The following is an 11913-nucleotide window of genomic DNA, read 5'->3' on the forward strand; positions in this document are numbered from 1 at the left end:
TTATTACAAATATTTACACATTGATCATCAATGCTCCTAACTCTCTGTTAACTAACCTATTATTCAATATATTCAAATAATATTTTACCATTAGGCTACTGAATACCGGCGGTCTAATGAACATTTAAGTAAGAATACACAAGCAAAAGCACTTGTGCAATATTTGATCACCTTACAAAATCTGACCCTCAAAGGCCTTCCAGGCTGAATATTCAGTAGCCTTTTGGTATTAAGCCTGTTATGAATATGAAGACCTTCCACGTACCATATTCATCTTTTTATATCTATTTTGAAATACTCCTATTGTCAACATAAATACACAGGTTGTATACTCTGTTTATGGAATAATAGAAGCTTAATGTTCATGTATAAATAGCTTCTTGTCGCCATCTTGTGGTTTGACAACAAACATCTGTCGGAAGTTTTTAATAATTCTTATTTATTTACATATTTGTATTATAATTGTAACAGTTGTTGTGGTTACAGTGTTTATTATTATTATTATTATTATTGTTGTTGTGGTAGTAGCACTCATTTCAGTTGGGCGAGCACATCTAGTTGTAGCAGCTGCACTATTACTACTGATATTAATAGAAACCAGAGAAGTCACGAAATTAAAATATATTTTACCTTGCTTCTCTAGCTCTAAGCGCGTTCCCGCGGGCCCACGTGACGGCCAGCGAAGTGCAATGTCACTCTCTCGGCGTTGGCTCGTTATGTGCTGCGGATCTCAAGGGAACAGCGCAACACCAGCATTGGGCCATCAAAGCCTCTGCACAGAGACTTCTAATAATCCATATATCTACGTGTACGTATCGCGTCTGTAATTTAAACTGCATAACGTACTTCAACAATTTCTAATGTAATTCTAATTATAAATGAAAATAGAAATGATAAAGCTGTAATAAACCAATATCATTTTTACGTGCAGGATACTAAAACTTATTGGTGTGGAACTCGATCACACCGAAGCATAATATGAATAATAATACGACCATTTATATTGCATATTGATTCTTTCAACTATTATTATTATTATTTGTTACTATTTCCCTGCTTTCTTCAGCGTTAGAGCCAAGCATATGTTAGCATTTAGGCTATTAATTATTCAGATAATTATTTTTCCTCGTGCGCTAGCCTGTGGTCCAGCCAGAGAACTGGAGTATGTTCATAATAAAGACGTCACTCTCTGCGTTGACCGTGCCAACCAAGTGCGCAGCTCGTAACTGTACTACTACAATCTCGACATGCTTACGGACGACCGAGGAATCCTCGCATCCGTCAACACCAACACTCCGGCACCGATATCCGCAGGGGCTCTGTAGCCAGGACACCGTTCTTATTACAGGACGATTTGGGCTTCTTAGCTGCGCACTTCCAGCTCAACCCGATTCGCTTGGATTTAAAGGACGGAGCAGGGACTCTTAAGGTATTTAAAACCGCGACAGCCACGGTCGATAGAGAGCATGTGCGTGCATATGACACGTATATCGTCTCGGCTAGTGTGGTTTACTTCGGTTCCCTTCACGGTGTCTTAACGACTGGCATCTCGCGCGAGTATTTTCAGCATGATGTGCTGTTGAAGCTTAGCGTATCATTAAACGCCTTCGCTCGCGCCCCATGTTTCCAGCGGTTGTTGATAGGTGGGGTTTTTTTTAGCTGTACGCTTGTCTTGCCAAAATAATCATTGATATTTTCTTGCAGTTTATCGAAAGTTCGAGAAAACTGCATTGGATGGTTATGAAATGGTGAAAAGTGTACTACGCACTTATCCGCACCGTGGTGATACGCGATAGAGACACGCCCACTTCCACTCTCTCTCTCTGTGTGTGTGTGTGTGTGTGTGTGTGTGTGCTTGAGAGGGGCGCGTTTTTCCTACCACAGTGTCACTTGTGTGCTTTGCGTAACCCCCGTTAACTGTCAACGTTACCATTCTTTTGTTAAAAGAGCAGATTTTATAAAGTGTATTTTAACAAATTCCATCCAGTTCTTCAAATGGATTAAAGAGACCTTTAAATGTGCTTTAATGCGGAATGTTAGTTCTTTTTTGTGAACTGCAGGGGGCGGTCAGTCCTTTGTGAAGTCACCACTAGTGAATGATAAAGTTTGAGTCATGCGATTTATAGGTGTGTGTGTGTGTGTGTGTGTGTGTGTGTGTGTGTGTGTGAGAGAGAGAGAGAGAGAGAGAGAGAGAGAGAGAATGAGAATGAGAATGAGTCACATCTATCGTAACTAATCACATTCATGGCAATGTTTTAGATTTCACATGAAGATGCAATGGTTGATGTTAATACGTTTTATAAACCATGTAATGCCCCATGCCGTTGTCTTTTTCCTTTTATAGATTATAGAGTATTTCAGTGAAACAAACCAAGTCCACCTCCGCCACTATGTGACTTGGCCTACACTTGATCCCGTAATAAACGGTTGTGTTCCTCCTAACATGCTCTATATTTCTCAGTATTTCATATGTAAATATTGATTCAGTGTTCTGTTCCCAGGGGAGAGTGATGATGGAGGAGGTGTCAAGTCCCCGGCCCTGCGCTGCAAAGCCCCCCAGTCTGCTGGAATGGAAGAAGAGAGTGAAGTCTGAGTACATGAGGTTAAGACAGTTAAAACGCTTCCGCAAAGCTGAGAGAGTTCAGGTAGAAGGTCTTTTGCTTTTGTCTAATTCTTTTATACTCCCACCATACCCATTTTAGAGATTTGCTTTCCTTATTCACTTAACATCATTTAATACCATTCTAAGTTCGTAATTCACTCTTCATGGGCATCTCTGTGTTTCTCACAGGCTCTGTTCCTGTCTAATCGGCATAAGATTGAAGGAAGAACGGAGCTGTTGAATGAGGAATGGTCTAAGCTCAGAATCCAGTCCATCCCTCTGTCCACCCCCAGTGACTTTCTGCCCAGCAAAAAGGCAAGAGTGGGAAATGGAGTAGGGTGGGGAATGTTTACCACTAACAGGTGTCAATCATCGGGACAGTGATAGCTTTATTGTGACTGACTGTATTAATTCAGCACAATTCTGTCCCTCCTAGCTGATTTTTGAGCTGGATCAATACGTAGTCAGCTTTACCGAGCTATTTCCCCAACCTAATTTATTCGAACAAAATACCAGCAGGGACTCAGTTCAGGTGCCCCACTTTATCATATTTTATCTGACAAGCGTTTAGATCCATCTAATGATGTTAGTAATGGACTGACTGTGGCACAGTTAACCTCTAATTAATTAGACGGGGCAAATATTGCAGCAGACTCGGAGGAAATGCAAGCATTTTTCCTTCATATTTGTATGATTGCCATGCAACCGCTTAATAATGTTTCTGTGATATACACAGTAAAAGTGCCTGTGCGCACAGCAGAGCCGTGATCTCTGTGGAATACAGAGAGTCCTCAACATACCAGCACAGTTGGATGCTGAATTCACCAGAACTGGAAAACAATACACCAGATATAATATATAATAAAATGATATGACAACAAATTCAATGTTAAGCCTATAAGACATACAATTAGTATCATTAATATAAAATGAATAGCAGTTGAAGTTAGTCAATCACTAGATGGGACTTCTGTGCTCTAATAATTTTAAATAACACACAGACTCTGTTTTCCTGTCTTTCCTCTTCTGTCCAATAACAGTTGTGCATGGTGGAGTTTGGCTTTCCGTCTTTTCCGAACCAGGCAGTTGCCATGCGTCCCTTGACAACTGTTGCTGGGATACCATTCATGTACTCCTGGTCCCCTTTGCAGCAGAACTTCATGGTACTGGATAGAGACAAATAGTGCACACACACACATTTACACACACGAAAAGCACTCATCATGACCATTAGCAGCCTGTGTATGGACCGTGAGAGAGAGAAAGCTAGGGATGAAAAGTGATATCAATGTCATTTTTTGACACTGGTCATTTTGAAAGTAGGTCACCCTGCAGCAGTGGACTCATATGTTCTGACAGCTCCGAGCATGTGTTTTTGAAATCATCTCGCAAGTGGAGGATGTGCATGTTTAAATGCCCACACTTACTTACAGACATAAATATAGATATGATTTTGAAAAAAATCCACCCACAAACATTAGTGTGCACTAATCTGTCGTTTAACGGAAGCATGAACATAAATGGAAGCAGAGCAAAGCATTTATGAAACACACCCCCCTCTCTAGTTCTCTCTGTCTCATTGTCATCATCTTTTTCTTTCTGAGGTGGAAGATGAGACATTTCTGCATAATATTCCCTACATGGGAGATGAGGTGTTAGAACAGGATGAGGCTTTCCTGGAGGAACTCATTGATAATTATGATGGGGTTCATGGGGACAAAGGTGAGTGGCTCCTCTCTCGTAATTACAAATGGTCTGTATTGATATATTTGCTATTGTTGTTTTAATATGATTATACTGTAGTTTTATCTCTTTCACTAAATAGAGACATGTCTTTCAAACTAATATAACCTTTAGTTGTTATACTGAAACATTGTCATGCTGCATGCATGATAAATGGCACATTAGAAATTCAGTTTTTGAGTGATAATCTAAACTAATAATGGAATAGATGTGAACTGATTTATTGATCCTCAAGCCTCAAACACAGCTAATTCTATGTATTACTTAACCATTTAACTTTTTGTACATTGTGTCATTCTTGTTGTAATATAAATAAACTGTGTTTGTAAAGGTTTAGATGGGTAGTGTTACCCATTGTCTTATACTCTGATGACAGAGGGGGGCTTCATAAATGACGAGATCTTCAAAGAGCTGGTGGATGCACTGAGTCAATACTCAGACCCAGAGGAGGAGGAAGAGGAGAGTAGAGAAGAGGACAAGGAGGAGAGAGGGATGCAGAAAAGTCCAGCAGAAAGTCCAGATGAGTCTAAAGTGAGCTTCTTGGAGAGGAACAGGAGCGCTGCTAAAGGTAAGTGGAGGACGTTGTGGGCTCCTAGAATTGACACCACATACCAAGAAAAGTCTGGATTAGTTCATTTTCAAAAATCTACAATAGAATCATTGGTGCTGTACTATTTGAAGCATGGAGCTCACATGTGTTCATCAGTGTGTACAGTATGTTTTCAGTGAGGTCTGGCTAAACCTGTTCGCTCGTTCAGTTTGTTTAAGGCCAGTATCCAGTTACAGCACACTCTTACCTAACCTCACAATACACTATCACCTGTTTAAAGGGCTAATTCAATGAAAAAAGAAAGTTGATATTACTCACCATAATGTCATTCCAAACCTGCATGCAGTTACCTCTATGGAACACAACGCAAGGAATTTGTTATGTCAATTCAAATGGCTGTCTATGATATTGGCGTCTTTTCTGGATCTTGAGAACGGCTGTTCACATGGACACAACATTTAATTAATTATTTTTACTTTCGTTATGCAGAAAAACTAACAACATTATTTTTTATGCTTGGGTTAACGTTTACTATTCAAATTAAATATTGTTTTAAATGTAAAATTCAGGACAGTTCTGTTATGATTCTGTCTCTGGTTTTTCCATCACCAGGAAGAGAACTTACCACCAATAAAACGATTCCCCACGACAAGATTTTCACAGCTATTGCATCTACGTTTCCCTACAAAGGCACAGTGGAGGAGCTCAAGAAAAAGTAAGGCCTGTGAAGAGACATCTGTTCTCTTTTGTAACTTTATATTATTATTTTTTATTGGTAGAGACCTTGTGAGAGAGAGAGGACCACGACATGAGCACCTTTGCTCAACATAAGTGTGTGTGTGCTTAATAACACATAAGCTCTTTATTAACGAAACACGTTGATTTTAAACATATATAGGGAGATAGAGATACTACAACATAAGCTTATCTGTTCATTCAAACTTTATTTCAAACAGTACTCTCTGCATACACCGTGAAACACAGCTTTCCACAACTTAAGTCTTTATTCATAAAGATTATGCAACTGCAAAGACGACACATATTCTTCCACTTGTGTTGGAAGAAAGATTATGTGGTGCCTGTAAATGAAGTTTGATGGGAAGCTGCTGTCAGTGGGAGTGCAGCTGCGGCAGCAGTGGAAACAAAGAGCCGTCACAGTATTATCATTCAACTGTTTACTGTTTCATGTCATTATTGTGCATTCCACCAGCTGTGCTTATTTAATATCTTTTCCGCTGGCGGGGGGAAATATGAGTTATTCAGCGTGATAACTTGAATTTAATGCTCTGTTATGTGTGTAAAACAGTTTATAGTGTTAAAACAAAGAATCTAAAATGTCCACATCCTGCACTGCTGGTCAGTTTTAAAAGTGTAACAATAAAACATTCATTCATTAATAACAAGTAATAATGTTATTTGTAATATTGTTTTTTATCTTTATTTCCTGCAGGTACAAGGATCTTCTGGAGCCCTCTAAAACAGTGAAGTTGCCTCCTCTCTGCACTCCCAACATGGACGGACCGTTTGCCAAATCCGTTCAGAGGGAGCAAAGTCTGCACTCTTTTCACACACTTTTCTGTCACCGCTGCTTCAAATACGACTGTTTTCTTCACCGTGAGAATTTATATGTTTTTGCCATTTCATTATATTAGAGTGTGTTGTGTTGTCCTTTCTTTGAATGCAAATGATGTACAGTGTACTCCACCCAAAGATTTTTTCAAAAGGAAATTTATACAGATTTGGAACAATTAGAGAGTGAGAAATTCATGACAGAAGTTAATTTTTTTGGTGGCGTATCCCTTTAATACCAGCATTATGGGTCATACCTACAGTAAATTTTGTAACTGGCAAAATTGTATTCTGTGTGTACAGCATTCCATGCATCTCCCAATGTATATAAGAGGAAAAATAAAGAGATCAGAATAGAGACAGAACCCTGTGGACTGGATTGCTTTCTCCTTCAGGTAAGGCTTTAACTGCAGGTAAATGCTTATGTATTATGAAATCTTCACCACACATTTTTCTCTCACTCACTTTTCCATCACAGAAAGGGGCGAAAGAGTTTGCTGACCAAAACACACAGAGGTCTCAAAGGCCTCGTCGTAAGCGCCGACAGCCCCGCGCCTCAAGTTCAAGTGGCCCCATACCCTCAGGGTCAGGTGAGGTGGGAAAAGGAGACAGCGACCAAGAGACCACCAGCTCCTCAGGTACATACACACATACTATTGTGAACAAGACATGCAAAAACATACATAATGTCTGCATCTAGACAACATCTTACCGTAACAGGTCAACGTCAGTTGATCCAGACTGAGATAATACAGATGAAACTCACAGACATTCCTTTCTCCTGCCAAAAACTGCTTTGTAATAAAAGCAGCTGGAATTGTGCGCAAGAAATAATATTAGAAACAGATTGTTTGTCTGTATTGGACTAAAGATAAATCACTCACATAATATTTTAGCATCAGCTTTGCACTGGCAAGCATCCCTTAATCGTCTTTAGGAAATGTTCAAATCTGGTCAATTATTTAGAACAAGACTTATGATACACTGTCAGACTGACCCAATGTGTGAATGTAAACCAGCCATTTTGTGTGTGTCAGAGGGAAACTCTAGATGTCCAAGCCCCACCAAACTGAAACCAAGCGAGGAAGGACCAAAGGAGTCTGAGTCGCCTCCCCAGTGGAGCGGAGCGGAGGAGTCTCTGTTCAGAGTCCTTCATGGCACATATTTCAATAACTTCTGCTCTATTGCACGACTCATTGGAACCAAGACATGCAGGGAGGTACAAACAACTGTACACAATGACTATAGATTTAAAATCAAACAAAAAAACAGTGTTTCTGTATGTGGAGCTGTTGAGAAAGTTCAAAAGCTAAGACAACAAAACCTCTGTGTTGAAATGTATCAGCGTGTGTTCTTGTGTGTTTTCCCAGAAAGTCTGTGGTTTGGCTAACTGGAAATGTCATTACCTCAAATTGTGTGTTTTTCTTGCATTTAGAGAATGAGCCAAATCTTTTTCTAGAAGAACGTTGTTTTGATTGTGTGTTTTCACGTGCGCACATGTAAGTGTGTGTGTGTGCTCATTTGGCAAAGATCAACAGGATAATGAGCAGTTACGACCCAGATGGGTTTCAAAGTTCTGACTAACGCCAATTAACCATTTATTAAATGTTTCATTGAGGGATTCGGATGTAGCGTGCTTTGGGGTGTGACGTCTTGCAATGCTTCATCTCATGTGTGTAATGTATCCATGTGTGTGCGATTGCGTCAGGTATACAAGTTTGCGGTGAAAGAGCTATTGATTCTCCGTGTTCCTCTGGAGGATGGCGGGACATCGCCACAGAAGAAGAAAAGAAAGCACAGGCAAGATTCTTTCCCACCACCCAATGTTAACACACTATAACACTAGAACTGATTTATGGTTATTTTCCTTTTTAGATTATGGGCAAAGATACAGTTAAAGAAAGGTAAGAAATTCTACCAAACTGGATCAAGAATACATATCAAGATTTTCAGGTTTTAATGACACTATGAAAAGGACACTAATGAAATATGTGAAATAATCTGTCTGTCATTCAAGCCATGTAATAATTTCTCAGAAAACTGACGGTGTTAAGAGATGCAACCCTTTTCATCAAGCTGTCTTTTTGTTTGCATTGTAGACAATTCATCCAGTCAGGTGTACAATTATCAGCCATGTGACCACCCTGAGCACCCGTGTGACAGTTCCTGTCCCTGTGTGATGACCCAGAATTTTTGCGAGAAGTTCTGTCAGTGTGATCATGAGTGTGAGTTCAACACAGATGAACATTACACAAATACATGTGCATGCACATAGACACAGACTTTTGTTTTTGTATTTAAGTCGTTTTCTGTTTCGTAAGATGCTCTTTATTTTTGCAGATCTCAAATACTGCAAAGAAATATTCACTTTTGAGCAGTAATATTTTAAAACAGTAATATTTGTATATGTACTTAGGCGAAGTTATAAAAAAATAGTTCTATGTGATAACCTTGATTTTTATCACAGTTTTCGTGTGTCTTGTCATGCTGTCAGTCTTTCACGTTGCTGTTGGATGACTTTGTCACGCCTGAGGTTTGATTTTGTTCAATTTCAACAGACACTGGACTGAAATGGACACAGCACATCTAGAAATGCTGATTAAATGAACATTTGGAATAGTCTCTTAATTTTTTCTGCGGCTGTAAATAACATTGTGTCATTTCTCAATTGTAAAGGTACAACATCTCTTTACCACTAGAGGGCATCGATGCAAAGAAAACCCAGTCTCTACTTGGAGCTGCTGTGTCTATTCTGTTCCGATTGAAACAAAGTTTCATAAATGTATCCCAGTATTTTTAGAAGGTTTACTCATGTAAAAAGTAAAACAATGTGGCTTTTTTCATTATGCAGCACCAACATAGCGACAACTGACCAGCACAACCATACAGTAGCTGTATGTTATTGTTTGTCTTTGAGGTGTCACTCAAACTTCAATCTGCTTTTTGTTGTGGTTGTAGGTCAGAATCGGTTTCCCGGCTGTCGCTGTAAGACTCAGTGTAACACCAAGCAGTGTCCGTGTTACCTAGCTGTGCGGGAGTGTGACCCTGACCTCTGCATGACCTGTGGGACGGCAGACCATTGGGACAGCAAACAGGTCTCCTGCAAGAACTGCAGCATCCAGAGAGGCCTCAAGAAGGTATTAACTATGTGATATCTCCATATAAATGGAACTTGCATACTAAAAAATCTATACCTTGAAGCACCGATAAACTTTGACCTGTTTGCCAGCATCTGCTCCTGGCCCCATCTGATGTTGCTGGTTGGGGTACATTTATCAGAGAGTCAGTCCAGAAGAACGAGTTCATCTCTGAATACTGTGGAGAGGTATGTGGAAATCACAAACATGTGATGAGCATTTAATGATGTGTGATTTTAACAGTTACATTCTTGGTGATCTGATTCATCCATTGTGTCTCTATGTAGCTTATTTCCCAGGATGAGGCAGACAGAAGAGGGAGAATCTATGACAAGTACATGTCCAGCTTTCTGTTCAACTTGAATAATGGTATCGAGACCATTTCCGTATTTGGATTTTGTTGAATATGCTTTAGGTCTCCGTTTGAATTTGATATGTAATATGTATTTGTGATTCATTACAGACTTTGTAGTGGATGCCACACGTAAAGGGAATAAAATACGGTTTGCCAATCACTCTGTAAACCCCAACTGTTATGCGAAAGGTACAGTTAAATCATTCACACGAGAAAAGCCCAAAATAACACTCGGCTGATATTCAGCACATTTGATATTGGTATGCTAATGGTTGTTTCAGTTGTCATGGTTAATGGAGATCATCGCATCGGAATCTTTGCCAAGCGAGCCATACGATGCGGGGAGGAGCTGTTTTTTGATTACAGGTAGGATATGTTTTGTTTCAGTAAAACTGTTGTATCAGAATTGAATACTAGGCAAAGTATGTATTTTAATGAGAGTAACAATTAAGTGATTTATTTTAATCTTTAAGGTACAGTCAAGCGGATGCATTGAAGTATGTGGGCATTGAGAGAGATATTGACATACAGTAGTGTACACATGCTTGTCTCTACTGCATCTGCCTGCTAACATTTCTTGCCTACCAACAATGTTTGCACTTCGGTGAGTGGAAGAACATGAAAGAACATGTTAATGGTTTTCTACCATCTGGGCTAAATAAATGCCCACTGGAAGTTATTTTGTTGTTCGTATGACATCGCACAGTCATTTGACGATGCAGTCAAAGGTCGATGTCTCTACCTTGATGCAACATGCGACGTGACTGAATTGTCTGGACAAGCGTTCAAATTTTTTTGTGAAAACAAAAGGTGGTATCCTTACATTTTCAAATTAACATTTGCACTAAAAGGCAGATACCACAGGATGTTCCTGAGACAGATATAATTTTGGGGTTCCTCTGTCCACTTTAAAAATATCACAAACAGTAAAAAGTTATAACCTATGTATACTCAATATATACTGTAACGGCAAACTAAATGCTTCACGCCTGACTGTTGTTGTTTTTCTTGGTACAAATATTCTGTTTTGTAAATAATCAAGCAATATTTTGTAGATTCACACTTGTAGAAGTCAAAACAGTTTCACTTCCTGCACAGTATTCTGTAAACTCATTTGCAACTTGGTGTCATTTAATGTAAAATCTATCTATCTATCTATCTATCTATCTATCCATCTACCTACCTACCTGTCATCTACCTACCTACCGGTCATCTACCTATCTACCTATCATCTACCTACCTATCATCTACCTATCACCTACCTGTCATCTACCTACCTACCTGTCATCTACCTATCTATCGATCTATCATCTATCGATCTATCATCTATCGATCTATCATCTATCGATCTATCATCTATCTATCTTGCTGTATTGCAGAAAGCCAGCTTGTGTTAGAGTTTAGCTAAAAGCACTAAGGCAGTTCATCTTAATTTCTGCTTCAACTGTTAAAGGTCAAACAATGTTTTTTAGTAGTAATAAAACAAGTAACCATATAAACCGACAAACTGAATGTGTGCTAGAGAATGTCCTACAGGACATTGCTTAGCCGGCTTTTTTAGACTGGTTGTACAAAATGGGTCTAACAAATTGGTTCCACTGGCATCTGTACCAATTTATGTACAATAAAGAACTAAAGAAAAAATGTAAAAAAAAATCTCAATCGCTTTGGCTCATTTCTCGAACAAGACTTTTTTTGGGGGTCTCTGAACTGATAGTTTCTTGTTTACATCAGACTTGAGTTGTTGATTTAGACAAATTGCATGTGTTTAGGCACGTGTGTGCAAAAGGGTATGTACAATTCTCAACAATATGCACAATAACTAAAAGCATATAGCTTGTTGATCAAAACTGATTAGCTGATTCTTGTGAAGACGGGGTGGTTACGCCACTCAAGGAGATTTTCATGGATGTCATGTCGTTTACTGTAACATGTATAAAACATATTCCGTAAAAAA

At 39.2% G+C, this 11913-nt stretch overlaps 1 protein-coding gene across 5 annotated transcripts; it reads left to right on the forward strand.

Annotated features, from left to right (window-relative positions):
- The first annotated feature begins 681 nt into the window (after positions 1-681).
- On the forward strand, positions 682-11590 carry ezh1 (enhancer of zeste 1 polycomb repressive complex 2 subunit). Of its 5 annotated transcripts, none has more exons than XM_079457759.1 (21): positions 698-808; positions 1138-1429; positions 2502-2645; positions 2792-2917; positions 3643-3765; positions 4207-4324; positions 4722-4913; positions 5508-5610; positions 6346-6509; positions 6768-6859; positions 6943-7102; positions 7502-7683; positions 8173-8264; positions 8340-8368; positions 8564-8689; positions 9423-9601; positions 9694-9789; positions 9889-9970; positions 10065-10145; positions 10238-10322; positions 10430-11590. In XM_079457759.1, exons 3-21 carry the CDS (start codon positions 2511-2513, stop codon positions 10488-10490), a joined length of 2226 nt encoding a protein of 741 aa, XP_079313885.1. In that variant the 5' UTR covers positions 698-808; positions 1138-1429; positions 2502-2510; the 3' UTR covers positions 10491-11590. The 5 variants fall into 5 exon arrangements, 4 of the variants coding, with proteins under 4 accessions (XP_079313884.1, XP_079313886.1, XP_079313885.1 ...); XM_079457761.1 differs by lacking the exon at positions 698-808 and adding an exon at positions 2345-2416 and having other exon boundaries at positions 1152-1429; XM_079457758.1 differs by having other exon boundaries at positions 682-1429.
- Positions 11591-11913: the final 323 nt, after the last annotated feature.

The sequence above is a fragment of the Barbatula barbatula genome (assembly GCF_947034865.1).
Source record: "Barbatula barbatula genome assembly, chromosome: 5".
Classification (NCBI taxonomy): Eukaryota; Metazoa; Chordata; class Actinopteri; order Cypriniformes; family Nemacheilidae; genus Barbatula; species Barbatula barbatula.

What these genes read in the sequence shown, in the direction of transcription:
- ezh1 (XM_079457758.1), top strand. Translation starts at nt 2,511, where the DNA reads ATGATGGAGGAGGTGTCAAGTCCCCGGCCCTGCGCTGCAAAGCCCCCC. An exon ending in GAACAGGAGCGCTGCTAAAG is followed by an intron (nt 4,914 to 5,507) that starts GTAAGTGGAGGA and finishes TTCCATCACCAG; the next exon opens with GAAGAGAACTTACCACCAAT. An exon ending in TCCAGAGAGGCCTCAAGAAG is followed by an intron (nt 9,602 to 9,693) that starts GTATTAACTATG and finishes CCTGTTTGCCAG; the next exon opens with CATCTGCTCCTGGCCCCATC.